Raw genomic sequence first — 21,782 nt, 5'->3', positions numbered from 1 at the left:
CTAGTGGCAGATTGAGTACATGGATACACTTGCAGCTGCGCAGCCCCAGAGAAAGGGATTGGAATTTGGCCAAACAAAAGGGAACGGTTATCACTCTTCTCTGCATCTTCAGAGGGCAAACACACACCACTCTGAGCTTTGCATGAAAGTGTCTCAACTATTTGGCAGCAAAAGGCTTTTCCCATTGTGTGTGTGTGTGTGTGTGTGTGTGTGTGTGTGTGTGTGTGTGTGTGTGTGTGTGTGTGTGTGTGTGTGTGTGTGTGTGTGTGTGTGTGTGTGTGTGTGTGTGTGTGTGTGTGTGTGTGTGTGTGTGTGTGTGTGTGTGTGTGTGTGTGTAAGAGTGAGAGAGAGATTTTACTGCAATGTTTCAGCACGGTGACCAAAAAAAAAAAAAAAAGAAATCAGTCAGGCCATGACTCGTACAGGCTGCATGACACACCATCCACTTGCACCTGTCTGGGGGAATTGAGAAACATAAATTACTGGCTTAGAGAGTATCCCGTGGTGTGAGTGTGTGCTTTCTCTTGAGTCCTGTGCAGTGTGTCTCATTAGTTTTTGCCCCCCCCCAGCCACTCTTCTCCTCGGTGTGTGGATTCTAATGCAAAGTGATTGTTATCACATGAAAGCCCTTGGGCTGTTGTTTTTAGTTTCCCGCCTGATTTGGAAATTTGTGTGTGTTCCCAAACCCCTCATTCAGGCTGGTTAGTTTTCTTTTTCCATTAGGAAAAGCTACGTGGGAAACACACTCTGCTGATAAGTCCATCACGGTCCAGGGCTATTAGGCTTCTTTTGCACTAACTAAAGACCGTACATTAACCCAATTGAAATGGAAGCTATACCTCCCCTGGCAAATGGGTAGAACTTTGAGAAGACGAAGAGGGAGGATTCTCTGGGTTTCTCTTTGTGATTTTTCTGTGGCTGGCTTGCCACCTCGGGCCCTTTCTACAGTAACTTTTATTACTTTATGGTTTGTGACCACTCCCTAGCCCTCAGTGAGGAGGTCGCAGCCTGGCGAAAGATTGTGCACGGTACACCCTTTGACATGGGAAAAATACCTTCACAGCCAGCAGAGCAGTTTGTCTCACCTCCTACAAAACGATTCTTGTGTTTTATGTGGTCAAAAGAAATGCCTTGGCTTACTCCTAATTATTGTTCCCTTTTTTCTTCTTTATTCACCATTTTGAATTTCATTGCCTTAGGTGTGCTTTTTCACATGTTCGCCAGGTAATGATAGTCCATTGTTGTCAAAACTACAAGGCTCGTTTAGTGCTGTATCTAAAGTATAGTGTTGTTCCCATACCAATGAGGGTTGTTCATACATTTCACCCCTTATATCCTTAAAGAAGGAGTAGCATAGTGTAGTGAATAGAATTGAAGCAAATTTCAATTCGTCATAATTCACAAAATACTGGAAAAAAAACAGTTGTACATGAACGTAGAAGTCCAGGGTGCCTATACATATGAAATGGGGGAGATTTAATTTATTCAGACTGTGCTAGCAATGCTAAAGGAAGAAGAAACTCACTCAACCATTTGAAGTTGGAAGTGATTGGGTCTGAAGATATAGGTTGTGTGTCAGTACAGAGAGCACGCATGACTATGTTGTCCAATCATTACCCAGGCACATCAGGGTGCGTGGCGTTCAGGCAGCAGGTGGGTGAATGTGTAATAGCCTTTACAGCCCTGCGTTGTTCGCTCATTTACTATCCTTTGTCCGAGTTTGCCTCAGTCCTTTCATTTTTCGCCAGTGACCTCTAAATCAGAGCATTCTGTCCATTCTCTCCCCTAATTTTCCTACATGTAAGGGCCAGTGGTTAGTCTTTCAGCCATTCTGTGTGTATATAACAAAGGGGCGTGGAGGACTTTTTGAAATTGCCCTCTTGGTTCAATGCCAACAACAAATGACACTTCTTTAGAGGAAAGCGAGGATTTCTTCCCAAATGGGGGACTATAAAATGTCATACCACACAAGGTGGTAACCGTGCCATTGAAGAGTGGCTCAGGAACCAGAGTGGTCAGACCAGTCTTGTGCGGTAGGAGGTTGGGGCGACCCTGCTCAATCCCACCCCCACCTCCCCCTCACTCGCTTCCCTCCCTCCCCTCGGGATACCAACGTAACCAGAGATCCAAAACAGCAGAAAAGGGCCTTTATTCTCCCCAGATACCTCCCTGTAACAAGGCACCACTGGGACAGAGAACCGAGAGAAGGGGGAAAGAGAGAGAGGGCAGGAACAGAAAGGGTAGCAGAGGGGAGGAACAGAACAAGAGGGAAAAGAGCCAGTAGAGAAATCCAGTAGCGCGCTGGCAGGTAACCGCACCAAAAGGGGGCCCACGCCGAACAGGTGCATGTTACTAATAAACACCAATATAGGTTTCCGCCTCGTCTTTATTAGTGCGATTCTCAGAGGACAACCTTTAGGCTGTTAACGCTCCACCTGTTCAACATGAGTCTCTCTCTCTCTCTTCCTCTGTGTGTGTGTGTGTGTGTGCTTGCTTTCTCCTGTTGTTTTTCCTTAATGGATGAGAGCCAGGTGATGGCGGATAGGTTGAGCAATGACTTTACACTTTCTTCCTTCCTTGAAGTGTGAAAGCTCTCAGTATCGGTAATATAATTTAAGCGTGGCCCCTGGTCTCTGTCTGTCCTAGATATACCCGTATCTGTTGGCAAACACACAACACCATACCTCTACTTACCCTGAGTTGGTGGGGGAAGTTTGTGTGGGGGTTGGGGGGGGAGAGACTGAAGACAAAAAAAAAACCCTGCTCCTATCTGGTCTCAGATTTCCCCCCCTGCTCACCTGTGAGGACTTCAGCTGTGATCAGTCCTGAGTGGGGGTCTGAGGCTGCTGTGTAGCTGTTAGAAGATTACAGGGGTAATCCTTCAGAGGCCTGCTCCCCTCAGCGAGCCCATTCAAGGGAACCATATTGAACCGTTGTAAAAGAAGGGGGGAGAATGCAAGGGACCCGCGAGGACTCTTCAGTCTGATTGCCGCAATCTAATTGCAACACACAGGGTGGTTTTGCAATGCTTTACCTGCAAGGATTGATTTGAGGTGTGTGTGTGTGTAAAGGATGAGGTGTTGGTGTCCACCTGACTTCTTCTCTGAAAGAGTTAAAACCACCTGTTGTGTGTTGGGGAACACGAGAGTACGGGCCGCAGGGCATATGTTGCAGTGGCATTGTTCTCTTGTGAAGACGCCATGGAGTGACGTGTGCACTTGTAGGATAAGAGAGTGTGTGTGTGTGTGTGTGTGGGGGGGGGGTTGCTGGTCTCGGATGAAAAGTCAGGAAGTCTGGTTAAAGTGTAGCAGGGCCCCTGGGCTTGTCCCGTCTCCTATCTGCTGAGTGTGCAAGGCCAGTCCCTGTGTCCCTAAGCGCTCACTGAACACAGAACATGCCGGCCATGGAGGAAAGATAATTAGGCAGATTGAGAGGGTGTCATTCAGAAAGGATCCAGCTGGAAGAATCAGGGGTTTTCAAGGGGAGGTGGGGGTTAGGGATTCTTTGCTAGGGGGGTTGGGGCCTGGGGTGGTGTGGGTGGGGAGGCTGGGGCTGTGGTGTGGGGGACAGCTGGTGGATGTTGTGATGGTAATCCAGTGAAGTCACAGCCTCACAATGGAGGAGTGGAGGGCCAGGTGCTGCCATTGAGCTGCCCGCGGGCCCCATGCAGAGACAGACAGGCTCGTGGAGGAATGGAGCCGGCAGCCTGCGGGCCCCCAGCCCTGCACATGCTCACACGAGGCAAGAGGAGGACGCGAGGAGCCTTTGGGACCTTTGTCTTCTGCGTCATGCTCGTCCAGGCAGAGGACCCAAGACTTTCTTTGCTCTTTCTGTCCTCACTCACCAATTCATAAGAACAGTCAGCCTCTCCTGTTTTGAGAGAGATATAGTATGTGTGTGTGTGTGTGTGTGTGTGTGTGTGTGTGTAGACATATAGCCACTCGTTTGTATGTATGTGCATGTGCTTATGGGCACACATACATGAGGGACTAGATACAGGGTGTCTCTGTGTTCTGAATAGCATCGTCTTGACCCCCAGTGGCAGAGTGAGCCTGTAAATTGTAAGTGTTGTGTTTTAATGACCCATGGAGACTGCCTGCTTCTTAGCGGAATGATGGATGGAGTCAGCGAGCTCTGTGTTCTGTTATGAGCGGCCACTCCAAAGCCAGTAAACTTCTTGAGCGCGTCTGTTATGGTTTACACTTAACGGCCCAGAGAGAGAGAGCGCCTCAGTCTGATTAGCATTGCGTGCGTTTTCGAGCACGTCGTGCCCCTGTGTGCGTGTAAGGAACATGCCAAACGGGGCCGTGGATTTAGAGTGAGGGTCCTGGAGCTGTGCTTTCTCCTGTCTCTTGTGGTACTTGAGCAAGTGGATTAGTCAGGAATGCTTCGTAAGGCCCCCCCCCACCCCCTCTACTCCCCTCCTCTGTCTCTATCGCAGTCACCGCATTGTTGCTCACCTCCAGCTCAGCTCATCCAGACAGTCATCTGAGGAATGCCCCAGACAATGCTCTCAACCGGGGCCAATTTTAAACTGGGTGGGGGGTGGTAGTGGTTGTGGAGCGGGGTATGTGTGGATAGTAGGAGAGGGGGGGGCAACTGGAATGTCTGGACTCATTCGCAGGAAAGTGCCAGTCTCTGGTCATAAGCTAACGTCCATTCAGGAGTGATGGTTCACGGCTGTCTGCTTGACCGACAGATTAAGCTGTCTGACATTTGGGACCAGGGAGCCGGCCCTGCTTCCATGAAGTCTCTGAGTGCCTTTTTTTTTTTTTTTTTTTTTTTTTATATAAAGAGTAGCCATATTTTGTTTTCTTATTAAGTGAGGGGGACAGTGGCTGTAGCCCGGGGGTCTGTCAGATCGGGAGCTGGTCGCCGTGGTTCTCAGGCCCTATCGGAGGAAGTGGTGACTCCTGACCTCGCTCTTTTCACTCACTTCCTGTATGTCAGACCCCCTCAAGAAAGCTTATGATCGGGCTGCCTTTCTCACATCTCTCTAACTCACTCACTCACTCTCACACTGTGTTCATTGGGTCACATTACAGCAACAGTGCTACTGTCCTCGGTGTCACAACTCTACATCACTGGATAATTGACTTCAGTCAGCCTCAGCATGCAGAGTGATTCTCAGATGATAAACAGTCCTGGTCCTATTCATGTTCATTGCACCACCCTTTAAGAGACAGAGACAGAAGTCATCACTCGAATGTAAAACACTCTTGCTCTTGTCTCTTTCAGGCCCCCTTTCTCAATTCACTGTGGTTTTCTCATTAAACACAGAGTACAGAGCTGTTAAGAAGCAGAGCTGAGTGAAATGGAGAATTTTCACAGTGAGGCTTGTGTTTGTTTTGGTGTTTAGCTCATGTTTGAGCAGATACGATGAGCAGGGCCTTCCTTCCCTTGTCTTCAGCTGTTTGGTGGTTTATTGGTGACTGTGGTAAAGATAGCGGACATTCTTTGGCCTTTCTCCTTGCATTCTCCCCACAGCTTATCGGAGCGTCTCCGTTCTTCTGCACTCTGGTCGCAGCTTTAGAGGCTCATATAAAAAAAAAAAACGTTTCACAACTCGTAAGACAGACGGGCTCTTTCTTCAGGGTGTTCAACCATTAAAAATGTTGTTAAGGATTCCGCTTGAGCCATTTGCTTGGTTTGATCCCCATTACTATGGTGACAGTTTTAACCTAAAAGAGATCTTTGACATAAACCCAGCTGAGGACATTTACAATGTTCCAAGTGACCGTATCGTATGTCAGTGGGGTTTTTTTGTCAGCACAGATCCTCCACCCAAAAAAGGAATATGTCAGATGTTTTTTTCCCCCTGACTTTGTACTCATCAAAGTCAACCGTGTGTATTCATTACTCTTGTCAACACGCCGTATGTCACTGTGAGTCCTTGGGTTCATGTTTACCCCCATGCCACATAATTGGAGAAATAAAAAATCCCACACTTCAATTACTGCTTTCAAGCATGACATTTAAAATTTCATTATGCATGGCAGGTTTTTTTGCTCTCCACATTTCATTCCTACAGGCTAACAGACCATCTCTATCTGACATTTCTATTTGTAGGGATTCATACGTCCTGCACATTTACGTTTAGCTGACCCCCTGTAACGTCCTGCACATATACGTTTAGCTGACCCCATGTAATTGCTGAAACAAAGCCGTATGAGTCGGGGTCCTTTGTGAGTGAAGTCACCATTTCTTCCATGAGCTTCCCAGAGGCCTGGATCAGTTTAGGTATTGGGGTGGGGTTTTGTGGTGAAGCTTACTTGAGGAACGTCTTGGAAGTCCTGAGCTTTGGGAAACATGCGATGTGGGTTCTGGTCAACTGTTTTTAAATACCAGACATTCCTCTCTTTTCCCTCTCCCCCCTTAATATTGACAGTTTGGATAATGTTTTGCAGGAGAGTACATGTATGTAAAAATAGACTTCTTGCCAAGCTGTTGAGTTTCACCAAAGTGTTTTTTGTTTTGCGCCGTTTGACATGATGAAGTATCTGTTAACCACCTTTGTGTTCAGTAGTCAGTGTTTCAAGCTTTAGCTTTTTGCGCAGAGCACAAGGGAATACCGGTATTATTATTTCTTCAGGAAAGAGTTGCACCACACCCCTGGCCAGTGTCTGAACGTGGAGATAACTCCAGAATGAGGGTAAGCCTGACTGCAAGGAGACCACAGAGCTCGGAGATGGTCTTTTTCCATTAACCACAATTTTCCCTTTTGCTCCTTTCCAGAGGAGGTGACCACTGCTCGTAATGGTCACATTGTTAATATTCATGCCAGAGGGGAGAACAAGAACCTTCCCTCTCTATAGAGTTCAGTGGCTCCATTGTCTGTCAAAAGTCTGTCCTCAACAGCTAAACTCTAAACACGGGGAGAATTTTAAAGACTTCTTCAGGCTCTTTTAGAACATTCTGAGCTATATGCTTCCCAGGGAAAGCTGTTGGTTGAGTATTTTTTTTCCACCTTTCTTGAGGAGATGATTATCTGAAACTGTCCTCACAGAACCCTGTGTTGTATGCATACCTCCCCCCTTTTCCCAAACGTACTCACTTGCTCACCAGCCATGGGTTACTGTTGCCAGGCTACAGACAAGGCCTGTTGGTCCGTGTAAGCAAAGGCCTGAGAGCCGGGCTGTTTGGGTCACCGTCCCAACCCCCCACCCCCACCCCCACCTCCCCCCCCCCTCCCCCTCCCCCCCCCTCCTCCTCCTCCTCCTCCTCCTCTTCGCAGAGCCTCCCTCACACAAAGGGCTTCTGACTACTTTAGCTCTTTTATTTGGGCCACAAAACACTCCCCTACCCCCACTTTGGTAGCTCTCTGAGAAAAGGGAGAGAGGAAGGGGGGTTGGAGGAGAGGAGAGGAACAGAGAGAGGAACAGAGAGGTGGGAGGGAAGGGGTTTGGGGTGGTGTTGGTGGTGTATGGGAGACGGTGGGTGTAGGCTCTTGTTGGCAGTGTGGTCGGTATGAACTCTCACAATAGGCATGGAGTCGGGTTCTCCTTGTGTGTATTTTTTGGTGTGTGTGTGTGTGTGTGCTGTGCACAGTACAGCAAAGTGAGGTGGGTTAGTCTCTGAACATGCCTCGACTGCCTCTGAATGAGCCCTGATGGGCATCTTTTCACCCACGTTTAGCTACACGGCAGAAAGAGAAAAACGTTTTTGCTCCAACTGACCTGAATGGTTGGTGACCCTACAAAAGAATTGAGTGAGTTGGAGGGTAAAATAGAAGAGAGGGGAAAAAAACACAGAGCGCTTCCTGTGACACAAAGTGAAATGTCTGCCCGGAGGAATTTGGTGTCTTTGTGTCTGGCCTCAGGGGCTTGTGGGACCAGGGTGCCTGCAGAGTTTGGGAGGGGGTGGGGCAGTCTCATGCCCGCTGCCTTATGGACCATGACTGACCGGATTGAAGCATGTTGTCGCAGAGGGGCGGTGTGTTTTCGCTCCGGGTCCACAGGTGATGTGACCCCTGTCCTGTGGTAGGATGCCTCTGCTGGTATTGTCCCAAGATGGGGCCGGTGTCTCGTTACCTGCCACGGTTGACCCCCGGAGCAGGAAAAGTGGCGTCGGATTACGACAGTGGCGCGGAGGTGCTGAGATTCACACACATAAATCATGGAGGGCAGCATCTCCGGAACCTTGAGCATGTGTGTGTGTGTGTGTGTGTGTGTGTGTGTACATAGAACCACTCCATCATCTAGGCGCCATGGTCTCATCTCTGACAACGGCCTTAACGCAGACCATGTGTTGGTGTGTGATATCAATAAAATGACTAAATGCCAGAGCTGATTTTCTTTCTGTCCAAGTGAGAGAGAGAGAGAGAGTGAGTTTTATTTCGACTGTCCTTCTGTCTCACCTCCTTCTCTTGTAGCTCATTCTCAGGAGAGTCCCACCTGTTGTGGCGGCTCTCATGCTTCTGCCAGCACTTCCCCTCGAAGGGTGCGTGTAAGTCTTCCCATGTGCTGGTTGCAGTGTTGCTGTGTGTGTGTGTGTGTGTGTGTGTGTGTGTGTGTGTGTGTATATAGTTGGTTCCTGTGTGCATGGGATTGATTTAAGGGCTTATCAGCCTTGCTTTTGTTTTGACACTATTGACTTTCTTCTCACTCACCTCTTTAATTGAAGCTGTATTGTGTGTGTGTGTGTGTGTGTGTGTGTGTGTTTGGCCAATTTGCTGCTAACCCATATCCACTGACAAATCAAATATTATCATAGTAGGTGTGTTAGTTTGCATTTGTGTTTAAGTGTGTGTGTGTGTGTTTGTGTGTTTATGTGCAGAGGGTGTGTGCGGTAGCATGCATGAGTGTGTTCTGCTATGTATGGGAACTCTTTCCTCTCCCGGTTTTCAGGTGTGCCCAGCTTGTGTGTGCACGTCTGTGTGTTTGTGCTTCGAATAAGAGCTCCGCATCACAGCTCATCCTCAGGGGCAGAAAGGGCCCATTGTTTTTGCGCGGCATTCCCCTGCCAGAGGCAGACCAGTGCGCCAAAGGGGCAGACGGACGGAGTCTCTCGCACTGACCGATTTGGACAGATGTGTGGCTGGCCTGGGGCCTGCAGCTGTCGTGGCCCTTCAGCTGCCCTGATGTGACGTGCGGAGGATTAAGCGCTCTGTCCTGTCCTGGGGCCCTCCGACCACTCACGGCTTCCTCCTCCGACTCTTCCTTCCTCTCCTTGGAGACCCACCAGAGGCTTTGGATGGGGTGGTGGAGGGTGGAGGAAGGGGATTTCACAACACACAACACCCCACACCTGCCCCCAGTAGAAACATGTGCCACCCCCCAAACACACATACATTCACATACACCTCCATACTCATAATCGGATGCACAAACAAGCAGGTGGAGATGGGCGGTGCACTGATGTGGCGTGGGAGCATGACCTCCTCCAGCTGAGTTATCTCTAAACGATAGCGCCCGCGGCCTTGCCACTCACGAGTGCCATGCTGGACACAGCCAAGGCCCAGACAAAAGAATGTGTGTTTTGGCTGCTGCGCTCGATGTGTGTGAGGACGAATTGTATGTGCTGCCTCAACACACACACACACACGCACACAGACAGATGCCTACACTGACAAGCATGGTCACACTGAAACACGTAGACACATTGTAGCATTGGGTGTGTGGAGCTACCAGCAGCAGCTTCAGGCTTCCACACCCTCCATGTTTCCGGTTTGGGATGGGACAGAAATCCCAAATCTCAATCCTCCAGAGGCTTTCCCACAGAGTCCCCACCAGACTCTTTTCCCTTTCCAATTACTCTCAACTGCCACACTTAAAACATTAAGAGTTCCCAGAAGTGGCAGTAGTTAACTTAAGAAGCTATTGGAAGTTTTGACTGCTTTGGTTGCTCTCTCCCATACTCACTCATCACATCTGGTACACACACACACACACACACACACACACACACACACACACACACACACACACACACACAAAGGCTATATCCCTAACACGGCTGTAAGCTATTGTCCATCTCCTGTTGTAGAACAACTGCCCCCTTCTGCTTTTTTAAATGTCCGCCGATATGCAGAATGGACACATTGCTAGTCGCCCCCCAAGTGCGTGTCGCACGGAACATTCTGAGGCCGATCCCTCCCCTTCCCTTTTCTTTATGCCACAGAGAGGAGTGTCATATTTTTTTTTTGGTGACAACCCGAGATTCCAGACATAGTTAATTTGCCTCTAAATAAACCCAGCCAAGCCATGACCAATAGCCAAGGGTAGGGGGCGATTGGTGGGGTGGCAGGCTTGCTCGCTCGTCTGTGAGGTTGCCAGGACAACGCCGAACTGGGATTGGGCGAGAGTTAGCGGGTGTTTTCAGAGCAGGAGACGAGGGATTACAGGAAATATGACATGACATTCTCTCCTTTTTCTTCTCTGACATTCTCTCACACACACACACACACACACACACTGTTTTTTGCCTCTCTCTCTTTCTTTCTCTCACACAGTTACTTGTGTTACTCTCTCTCTCTTGACTACCCTCTCCCAAATACCCATACATGCGCACACACACACACACACTCATCCACTTATGCATACCCAACTCTTAACAGACAGGCTGGGCTGACCCTCTCTCCTCCTCTCCTCTCCTCTCTGCTGTGCTGTGCGCTGGCTGACTGACATTATCATGACAATCAGACTGCTGCCCTCTGCCCCCTGACCCCTCAGCGTGTGAGGGAGGGAGGGAGGGGAGGAGGGGAGGGGAAGGGAGGGGGATCAGTGGGAACGGCAGGCTTCTGCTTCCCGGCCCTGGCCTGCTCTCCCAGGCCAGAGCAGTAGCCGTGGTAACTGAACACAGCACCTCCCCCTCCCCCTCCTCCTCCTCCTAGCATTTCTCTGCACAACGCTATTGCGCTAGCCACTCTTTCCTGTGGCTGTGTGGGGTGTTTTTTTATGCTCCCTCTCTTTTGCTCACACACACACACACTCTCTCTCTCTCTCTCTCTCTCTCTCTCTCTCTCTCTTCTCTCTCTTCTTCTTCTCTCTCTCTCACCAAGTCTGAGCCCAGGAATGAAGACCCAGTAGCTGGGGCCAGCCAGAGAATGCAGCTGGGGTGGCAGGCAGGTGTACTACGCGCCCCCAGAGACACGTCATCCTATCAGTATCAACAGTTTAGTTTTGCTCAGTAGTCATTCCGAAAGTATGCTACCAGGGATCCGAGAGAGAGAGCGTGGGGGAAAGATGGCTCCGGCTTGTGTTTGGGGAAATCCGCAGCTGTTTGCGCACACAGACAAACACTCCCACTCCCACTCTCTGTGCTTTGGGCGATAGTCTAGTCAAACTCTTTTTTTTCTAGTTTTTTGTTCCATTTTTCTCTCCTTTTCTCTCTCCTCCTGTCCCATCCCCCTGTTTTCCAGTGCTGCCTGCGCAGTCTGCTGGACATTGTTGTGGGTCTGCCTGCGCAGTCTGCTGGACATTCTTGTGGGTTGGCCTGCGTTAGCCAGAGAGGGGGCCTCATGGTTCACTCGTCTGCCCATTGTCTTGTTGGGCTGAGTAGGAGGAGGAGGGGTGGGGGGGAAATACCAGCACCCCAGAACAGTGCTGTTCCTATGGAGCAGAGCAACAGGGGAGCATCGTGCATAGGATGGAGGAGGTGTCCCATTAGCCTGTTCTGCATGGCTCTCACACAGCGCCCCCTAGAGGTTTGGCCCCTCTCTCTCATCTCTCATTGGCCTCGGGGTCAGGGAGAAATACCATCAGATTGCGTCCGAGGGAGGAGGAGGCAAAAAGAGAAGCAGGACAAAGGATAGATGAGATAGCAGAGTGTAAGAAAAGAGGGAGAAAGAGAGAGAGAGAGAGCAAGCGAGAGAGAGAGATGTAAAAAGGAAAGGGGGGGTGGCCATCCTGAAAAGAGGAAAAGCCATTGTTGTCTCTGTCCAGGGGTTGTTTTACAGTGAAGAAAGGAGTGAGGGCCTCGGAGGGGAACAGTCATCACAGGCCCCCTGTCATCGGCTTCAAACGGGCCCCGTTTGATGTCCGAGCCCGTCCTGTGGCAACGCTGCCCCCACCCCCACCCACCCACCCATCCAATCCCGCGTGGGTGTCGGGTTTCGCGGCACACACTGGCCCCCCTCTCCAGGCTGAGAGGATCAGTGGCTGTACCAGCACATGGGACCCCGGGGAGAAAGCAAGAAAGCAGGAGGACATTTAAAAAAAAACCTGTTTGTATGTTATCTAGCCGCTCGCTTTTAGGTCACGCCGAGCCAACTGGCCATACAATGTAGCTCCTTTTGGTCCGAGGACACAAACAGGAAAGGTCCGGCAGTGTATCGAGTTTGTCGCAGCCCAGTTCTCCGATTCGCTCCAATTCTCTGGTCAAATTTGACCTCAGTATTTTCTTTAAAATGGGAGATTGTCAGTTGGAAGGTTTTTTTTTTTTTTTTTTTTTTTTTTGTAATGTTATTCTGTCTCTGGACTCCCTGCTTCATGAATGAAGTCATGTCTGGGGTCCTCCACTATGATGAACAGTATCTTGCTAAATGATGTGTCTGACGTGTGCATTTTGGTCTCACTGAAAAGAAATGGAGGGAGGAAAGGAGAGGGTGGGAGAACGAGTGCGGAAGAGGAGTAATGTCAGAGGAATGTGAACTGGTGTGGAGAGGGAGACGCAGAGCTTCCCCAGCTGGGAAGTGGAGAGAGAGAGAGGAGGGGTGTGTGTGTGTGTGTGTGTGTGTGTGTGTGTGTGTGTGTATATATATATATATATGTATGTGTGTCAGTCATTTAAGAGAGGTCTTTCTGAAGACAAGCAGTTGATCGAGTGTGTTGTCGACAAACTGCATCGCCAGAGACGAATGAAGCGCAGCAGTGATATCCATGTCCAAATTGTGGTGGATACTTTTCACTGCTGGCCAAGACAAAGAGGGTCTGGACAACCCCACCCTCCTTCACACCCACCCACTGCCCATGGTCGTGCCAGAGAGCCCAGGCAGGGAGCGTCAGTCCGAGCGCCAGCACGCGAGGCCACTGCCAGATCGACTGTTGGGGGAGGAAGGGTGGGCGCCAGAAAATGGAGGGGATTTTGCCTCTTTTTTTTTTTTTTAGTGGAGTTGCAGCCGTTTTGCACCGGTCTGTCAAATACCTCAACGCTCACTGGCTGACAGGCCGGCTAACTCATGTCCCTCTCTTTCTGTGTCTGTCTCTGTCACAGGTGCCGGCCCGGCTACATCGGAAATCTCTGCCAACACCTGGACCCGTGTCACCGCACGCCGTGCCTCAACGGAGCCGTCTGTAAGAGCCAGGTGGCCAACGGCATCCCCCAGTACACCTGTGTGTGCCAGCGAGGATTCCGAGGTACGTGGAGCAAAAAGAAATCTCCAGAATATTCCGAACATTACAGAAAGGTCAGGTAACATCTGCCTGATTAGGCAAGACAAGTTTGTTTATGTAGCGCAGGACATGCACAAAGTGCTTTACAATTGAACAGAAGAAAAATAGAAAATAACTTGTAGGAAGAGTGTGTTAAAACAGTTACTAGGCTATTAAAAGGTTGAAAGATAAAAGGTAAAAGACAACGTTCTTAATGCAGTCCTGGCTTTTCCCTCTTTACAGGTCAAGACTGCTCCCTGATTGATGCCTGTGCCACCAGCCCCTGTGCCAACGGCGCTCGCTGCGTCAACTGGAACAACCACTACAACTGCTCGTGCCCGCCTGGCTACCAGGGCAAGAACTGCCGCAACGACATCGACGAGTGCCGCAAGCCGGGCAAGTGCCTGAACGGCGGCGTTTGCCAGAACACGCACGGCTCCTACACCTGCCGCTGCCCACCGGGCTACAGTGGGCGCACGTGCGAGATCGTCACCCTGCCCTGCGCACCCTCCCAGTGCCTCAACGGGGGCACATGCCACCAGATCAGCGACCATGCCTATGAGTGTGCCTGTCTGCCAGGTATGGATACACACTCACATGTTTAGCATACACGTACAGTATTCATGTACAAACTTGAAAAATGTATAGATATTTAATAGACTGAATGGCTGAATACTATACCTGAATTCAGACACAGATTGGGGTACTCTAATACAAAAAACATGCATGCTCAGAGAAGAGCACACACACTGATGTATTCAGACACAAACACACACACACACACAGATAGCTACACACAGATAGCACAAATACACACACATACACACTCATCCTTTCCCACTCCTTCCCATAGCCGTAAACTCCCACCGTGGCACGCTGGGTGCTGGGTTTTCCCAGGCTGAGCACGGTGCTGGAACAATTTAGTCTCCCTCTCCAGGTCAGACCCCCCAGCTTCTATAAATAGCACAGCGTGGGCGGCAAGGAGAGAGTGGGAAAGTTATGGGGGAGAGGAGGAGAGGGGGTGAGAGGGGGAGCGTGAATGAGTGAGTGAAGGGTCAGTCACGGCGCCACAGAAAAAGGAGGAATCTATATGGGCCCTTGAGCTCTTCCCTCGAGGGAGCGGACAGGAAATGTCCCTCGCCGGAGAGGAAGTCATTGAAACTGTGAGAGATTATAAAACAAGCAAACACGGCAGGGGGAGGCGCGTCCCTCTGGAGCCTCCCCGCACTGCCCCCCGCAGCCCAGCCCAGCGCAGCCCAGCGCAGCTCGGCCCCTGCCACTGTGGGAACGGCCATGAGAACATGTAAACACTCCGACACCCTGCGGCTTCTGGCTGCGCCGCGTTACTACTCCGCACTGCTGGCTTCCCAACGGCTTCCTGACAGACCAGCTGCTTTCTGTAGCCCCCGCAATGCACACATGGCTATGGGAAGGAGCCCCCAGCCAGCCCGTGTGTGTGTGTGGCGTATGTTTGGATGAGATCAAGGGGGATATGAAGTCGCTGTTGCCGTTACACTCTCACCTCTTCCTGGATATCTCGCCCTAACGTGTCCTGTCATTGTTGTCTTTCCCACAGGCTTCGAAGGCCACAACTGTGAGACCAACGTGGATGACTGCCCTGGGCACAAATGCATGAATGGGGGTATATGCGTGGACGGGGTCAACACCTACAACTGCCAGTGCCCTCCAGAATGGACAGGTGAGGAAAACCCCTTGTGTCTTTTTAACTCAAGGTTTGCTGATTTCGTGCAATATTGCAACAGCAATGAGTAGCAAACAATACGTTTTGTTTGGTGTGGCTGAAAAGTAAAAGAGAGAGGGATAGATAGATAGATAGATAGATAGATAGATAGATAGATAGATAGATAGATAGATAGATAGATAGATACTTTATTGATCCCCAGGGGAAATTCAAAAAAAGAGAGTGATCCGCACACCATATATAGCTCCCTTGAAAGGTTTTGAGCTCCTGGCTCTTCCTCAGGCTACCAACGAGTGTTTGGTGCGGTTGAAACCTGTTTATGGGCCTAGACTGATGTCTGTCTGTCCATGTCTTTGCAGGCCAGTACTGTGCCGAGGATGTGAACGAGTGCCTGATGCAGCCCAACGCCTGCCACAACGGCGGCACGTGCTTCAACACCATCGGCGGCCACACCTGCGTGTGCGTCAACGGCTGGACCGGCGACGACTGCAGTGAGAACATCGACGACTGTGCCACCGCTGTCTGCTTCAACGGTGCCACATGCCATGATCGCGTTGCCTCCTTCTTCTGCGAGTGCCCAGTGGGCAAGACTGGTATGTCCCGTACGGTCGTCCAGCCAAGACCCGTTATGGTTGCTGCTGTTAGTCATGTTGTCTAGTCGTGGTAAAATGGCTTCTGTTGTGCTGTGTTAATATGTATAAAGTAATATAATGTATAATCAACATATTCATATATTGTGTGTGTGTGTGTGTGTGCGTGCTGTCAGGTCTCCTGTGTCACCTGGATGATGCGTGTGTGAGCAACCCATGTAACGAGGGAGCCGTGTGTGACACCAACCCCCTGAATGGCCGAGCCATCTGCACCTGCCCTGCCGGCTTTGTCGGTGGAGCCTGCAACCAGGACATGGACGAGTGCTCTATCGGTGAGAGAAATCAGGCCTCTTCACTTATGCTGTCCTCTGTCCTTACTTGACCTTCCTCTGTCTGTCTGTCTTTCTTTCTTTCTTTCTTTCTTTCTTTCTCTCTCTCTCTCTCTCTCTCTCGCTCTCTCTCTGTTAACACATACTTGAGAAGGACCTTATTTGACTGTCATTTTTTTTGCCTCTCCGTCAGGTGCGAATCCGTGCGAGCACTTTGGCAAGTGTGTGAACACGGAGGGCTCCTTCCAGTGCCAGTGCGGCCGCGGCTACACGGGGCCACGCTGCGAGATCGACATCAACGAGTGCCTGTCCATGCCCTGCCAGAACGACGCCACCTGCCTCGACCGCATCGGGGAGTTCACCTGTATCTGCATGCCAGGTTGGCATTTTTTACCCACGCTGTGGCTACTGAAACCTGCAGACAGCGTAGACACATTCACAAGCACACACACACACACACCAAAACGCAGACGCTCGCACCCTCTGAGCACCCACTCAATGCTACCAACTGAACAGATGGTGGGCTGTTCATTTCTCAGACTCCCCAGATAGCATCTCCCAGCAGTCAAAGATGCCCAGTCACTGCCCAAAGCCGGAGCTCCCCCAAGCAGAACAGTGTCCGCTGCTGTTACGTAACACCCTTGGCCTAGGAAGGGGATGGGAGGTGGGGGGTGTTGGTTGGAAACGGGTCTGGCCTTCACCACTAACTGGCACCAGTGCCATGCCGACTCGCGAGAGGCACCAAGCTGCCCCCACGACACTCCTGCTTCCCTGCAACACCCTCACACATACGCACACACCCCTGCACCCAGGCCCTTCCATTTATGTGTGTGTGTGTGTGTGTGTGTGCGGGACTATACAATTGCGGGGCTGTGAGTATGAGTGCGCTCTATAGGGCTGGATGGGAGCGAGGGCACGGAGCGGCGAGGGGGAGGAGTGTGCCGGGAATAATAATGAGCGCCGGAGTGGTGGGAATGGAGGCAAACAATAGGGCCCCTCTGTGCTCCACTTTGCACCCCTCACACACACACACTCACTCACAAATATACACACACACACACACACACACACACACACACACACACACACACACACACACACAGAGAAAGAGAGCGAGCAAGGGAAAGGGAGAACTTTTTTTCCCAGAGCTCCCCCTCCCCCTCAAAAAACTTTCTCTCCCCCCCCCCCCCACACATACACAAACAAACACACACACACACAAACGCACACACACAAACTTCCACTTCTCCCTCTTCCTCTTCGGCCTCCTCTTCTTCGCTCCCTGTGTGCCTACAGCCGCTGCCCGCCATTCTCAGCGCTCCCACACACTCGGTTTCACCCCAATAGGCTGAGGGGCAGCAGCCTGAGTGCGCCGATTATGAGACATGCTCCTGGTCAAAAGGGAGAAATTAGCCCCTGGGACCTCCAATTCGCGCTCTCTCTCTCTCCCTCTCTCTCTCTCAGCCCTTTCTCTCTCTGAGCGTTCACTCTGCATTCATAATCCATTGTGCTCAATAGAGAAATCTATTGCACCACCCCATCACATGACTGAATGGGAGTTTTGTATACAAATGTGACCCTGCAGAAGTATAGGGCCTATTGGGGGAGAATGGAGGGGGGGTGCCTCATATGTGTGTGGCATCTGCGCTTTGTGTGAGTCTGGAAGAGTGCGTGCGTGTGCGTGTGTGTGTGTGTGTCTGGTCATTTCAGCTTTTGTGTTCTGGTTGTGTCTCATTCTCCTTGTTTGTGTCCACTAAGGCTACACTGGGACATACTGCGAGGTGGACCTGGACGAGTGCGAGAGCAACCCCTGCGTGAACGACGGCATCTGCAGAGACATGGTCAACGGCTTCTCCTGCACCTGCCAGCCAGGTAGGAGCCCCTCCCTTCCTATCGTACTAGCATTCAACTGCCCCATGGCTCCTATGGGCCATACTATGAGCAGGTTTAAGAGTAACTGCCGTATCTTTAGGTGTGAGATCTAATCACAAAATGGCCAAGAATGTTGATTGAGATTGGGGCTGAAATGTGCCCAGCTCCCCTGTGCAATGGGCTTTGACAGAACTATTTAAAAAAAGGCAGGAACTCTGTGGCGGCCTATCTCTCTCTGGCTGAACAAAGACACTATTGTGACCCCAACCCCCCCCCCCCCCACACACACAACACACACACACTCAGCCTAGAAATGTAGAAGGGACAGCACCCCTCCCCCTCCTCCAGTTTTTTTTTTTTTTTTTTGGGGGGCAGCAGTCCTGCTAATGAGATTCTTTTCCAGGTCCGCAATTTACATCTGGGGCAGACAACCCCCCCTTCCACCCCCCATCTAGCTATTGAGCTCGTGGAGCAAGCGCAGGGAGTGGGGGGGATGTTGCCCCAAGAAAGAAAACAATTCCACTGCCCCCCCCCTCCATAACCTCCTGCCCCAAGCATCAGCACAGACCCCATCCCAAGACTGTTAATCAACACAAAGTCTTCCTTAGAGCCACTGACATGTCCATGGGCTGCTGGCCCGTTCTTTTTTTTTTTTTCTCACTCATTTATTTATGAATTTGTTTTAGTTGTCAAAGACAACTTGCCAGGTGAGTTTTTTTTTTTTTTTTTTTTTCATTTTTTTTTCCCCAAGCTTTTGGGACGTTTCGAAATGCGTACTTTGTTGTGTCTCCACCACAAAAACTAAAGCCCCAAGTGCACTGTTGGGAAATGCTCCGTGTGGTTTAATCCTGCTGGGCGGATGCCAGCTCACTGGAGCTCCCAGAGAGACGCTGGTCTTGGGAAGCCATTTGAGAGCCACACATTGTCTAGACAACTCGCCATTGAAAACCCCATCCAGAAAGTCTGAAACAAAGCAAGCGCGCTCTCTCTGTCAGACGCACTCTCGCTAATGTAACCCAGTCGTTCCTTTTATATCTAAAACATAACACCAATAAATCAAAACAGTGCCTTGGAGCAGATCAGAACATGATACTGAGCAAACATTCCAAACACTGTTTTTTATGGACATTTGAAAAACTCAGATTGGCAGACTTTCTAATAACCTTGTCTGATAAAAACAATCCAGAATATATTTTTAAATGGAGAAATTCCAGTTTTTAGAAAAAGGGAAAAAAAGCTACCAAATATGGTTTCATCGCCTCATGTAGCAATGCATCACACCATGTTCCCTTATGCATCGCACCATTTTCATTTCATTTCAGGATTTAGAAAGCTTGTGGACTGGACACATTAGGCCCCTATCTTTTATTGATGTTCCAGGATCTCTCTTCATGCCATGTAAAATCCTTTTTTTGCTTGATCGACATCCCAGAATGCTATTTGGTACACATTCCAACAGAGCTACTGGAGACATTCCATGAAATGGATTTGTAGCCATACCAGAACGTAAATTCACACAAGGCGTTCCAGGGGGGGGGTAAATGTAGACATGACGGCACGTAGTGTTGGGACAGATGCATCCCCAGATCAAGAGGAACAATCCCGCATCCATCAAAGTCATTTCTAAGAATCATCCTTGTTCGTCATAATCCGAGTTCAGAGAGAGGCTCTCTTTGCTCTTGTCCAGACGTCCCTAGGCCTGGCCAGAGACCTTTTGGCCCCTTTAAGGTGGCCGCAGTGACCCCCCTGATCTCCCTCCTGGACCCCCTGATCTCCCTCCTGGACCTCTCTACCGCTACTTTAGTTTGACCCCTGGCCTCTGTGTTTGCACGTCCCAGGCTTCTCCGGCACCATGTGTCAGATCGACATTGACGAGTGCGCCAGCACGCCCTGCCAGAACGGTGCCAAGTGCTTCGACCGGCCCAACGGATACGAGTGCCGCTGCGCAGAAGGTAAGCCTCCTCTCCAGGGGAAGAGTTCATCATGTGTAAGATGTTGTGTAAAAGGCTTGGCGTGGTGTGGTGTTGCCGTGGTGTGGTGTTGCTGTGGTGTGGTCATCAGCAGCAGCAAAGTTCAGTGCTGTGTGCTGTGGCACTTCATCTGCTGGACACAGGCATCTCTGGCCCTGACTAACACCTGTAGTCTGGGAAGAGCATCCAACCACCCAAACCCCCCCCCCCACCCCAACACACACACACACATACACACACATACACACACCCTCTGAGGGCCTCAAGGTCAGACAGCTCTCTTTCCCTCTGTCTCTCTCGTGCTCTCTCTTCCTCCTTCCCTCCCTCCCTCTTTTCTCTCTCTCTCTCTCTCTCTCTCTCTCTCTCTCTCTGTGTGCGTCTGTGTACAGATGACTAGGCAGACTGACGAGAGAGAGGGGCCCTTAATCCCCCTCTTCCCCCCCAGCCGGACCCCAGGATCACGGGGTCACCAGGGTCCGGCAGCTGGCAGGGACCGGGGTTACGCTCGGTCGTCACCCCGACATCTGTTCAGCTGTACCCCCACAATACACGCTCACACAGGACCTTATGCCACATCTGAGGGTCCCCTCTCGCACTCACCGCACTCCATTTCCCAAAAGTAGCCTACACCGGGGTGCAACTCTATATTTATATCTTTTTACTGAAGAGGATGCATTAGTGGATGTGTGTGTGTGTAGTGGTTGTGGTGTTGTGGAGGCGGCGGTTGTAAACGGGGGAGTGTGTTTGCATTGTTAGCGGAGGGAGGCAGCTGCTCGGTGTTCCCTCGTGCTCCAGCTCTACTCGGCTGAGCAGGGCCCTCTCGTCGTGAGGCGGCCCATTGTTCCCTCTGCTGGCTGGGGACAAAAGCTGGAGGACGCACTCTCTCCCCTTCCATAGTCCCTGCCTGCTCTCTCCTCAGCACAGATGGCCCTTCCCCGATCCCTCACACAGCCCTGCACACACACACACACACACACACACACACACACACACACACACACACACACACACACACACACACACACACACAGAAGCACACACTACAGGCTGTCGGCATGGAAACCTTGAGAACTGAGACTCAGACAGGACTTCAGGATTTTTCACACGAGAGAAAGAAGGGATGTGAAGGAAGTAGAATGATTTAGAAAGAGGAAAAAATGGAGTCGAAAAAAAAAGCGAGGGGAAAAAAGAAACAAGGAAAGTTTACAAAGAGATGGGGGAGAAAAAAGAAACTTTTTGAAGGGGGGGGGGGGGGGACTGTATGACGATATGTTTGTGTGTGTCTGTGTGCTAGCTGCAGTTGAAGGGGTGGGGTGGCCATTCGAAAGAATTTCAATGAAGCAAAAGGAAGTTTTCAGAGCAGAGAGACAAAAAAAAGAGATATCAAAGGGATAACCCAAACAGGAACAGACCATGGAGAAAATGAAAGAAAAGGCGAGGCCGGACTGTTGTTGATGGGTTGGGAATTTGAGACAGCGTCTGATATGTCTTGCCGGTGAACCATGAGCGGAAATGAAAGCTGACGCTCAGGAACTGCCCCGCTCCACGGAAAATAAAGAGGAGACGCTCTCCGCTGCCACCTGATCCCCTTCTTCACTAACACCTCTAAGAAAGCCTGGGAAAAACCTTCCCCAAATATTGATCTTCCTTTCTCTCTCTCTTTCTCCCTCTATCTCTCTCTCCCTCTTTCTCCGTCTCTCTCATTTCATTCATCCGCTGTCCAGGCTTCGAGGGGCCCCTGTGCGAGAGCAACATCGATAACTGCCGCCCCGACCCGTGCCACCACGGCACCTGCATCGATGGCATCGCCACCTACACCTGCAACTGCGAGCCGGGCTACACGGGCTACCGTTGCGAGAACCAGCTCAACGAGTGCCACAGCAACCCCTGCCAGAACGGCGGCAAGTGTGTGGACCTGGTCAATAAGTACATCTGCCAGTGTCTGCACGGCACCTCTGGTGAGAAACGGACACACTGCTTGATTTGCGTCGGTGTTAGTCTTGTCGTGT

At 50.6% G+C, this 21,782-nt stretch overlaps 1 protein-coding gene across 1 annotated transcript in view; it reads left to right on the top strand.

Moving 5' to 3' along the window:
• notch3 (notch receptor 3) overlaps positions 1 to 21,782 on the top strand; it is a 37,755-nt gene that overhangs the window by 2,634 nt on the left and 13,339 nt on the right. The window contains exons 3-11 of the mRNA XM_048245087.1: positions 13,153 to 13,295; positions 13,554 to 13,889; positions 14,887 to 15,009; positions 15,372 to 15,605; positions 15,779 to 15,934; positions 16,125 to 16,310; positions 17,690 to 17,803; positions 19,642 to 19,755; positions 21,498 to 21,731. Coding sequence (XP_048101044.1) covers positions 13,153 to 13,295; positions 13,554 to 13,889; positions 14,887 to 15,009; positions 15,372 to 15,605; positions 15,779 to 15,934; positions 16,125 to 16,310; positions 17,690 to 17,803; positions 19,642 to 19,755; positions 21,498 to 21,731 — 1,640 coding nt within the window. The remainder of the gene's footprint in view (positions 1 to 13,152; positions 13,296 to 13,553; positions 13,890 to 14,886; positions 15,010 to 15,371; positions 15,606 to 15,778; positions 15,935 to 16,124; positions 16,311 to 17,689; positions 17,804 to 19,641; positions 19,756 to 21,497; positions 21,732 to 21,782) is intronic.

Source organism: Alosa alosa, chromosome 6 (genome assembly GCF_017589495.1).
Source record: "Alosa alosa isolate M-15738 ecotype Scorff River chromosome 6, AALO_Geno_1.1, whole genome shotgun sequence".
Lineage (NCBI taxonomy): Eukaryota > Metazoa > Chordata > Actinopteri > Clupeiformes > Clupeidae > Alosa > Alosa alosa.
The sequence above is the reverse complement of the archived record's forward strand: the minus strand, read 5'-3'. Positions and strand labels throughout refer to the sequence as shown.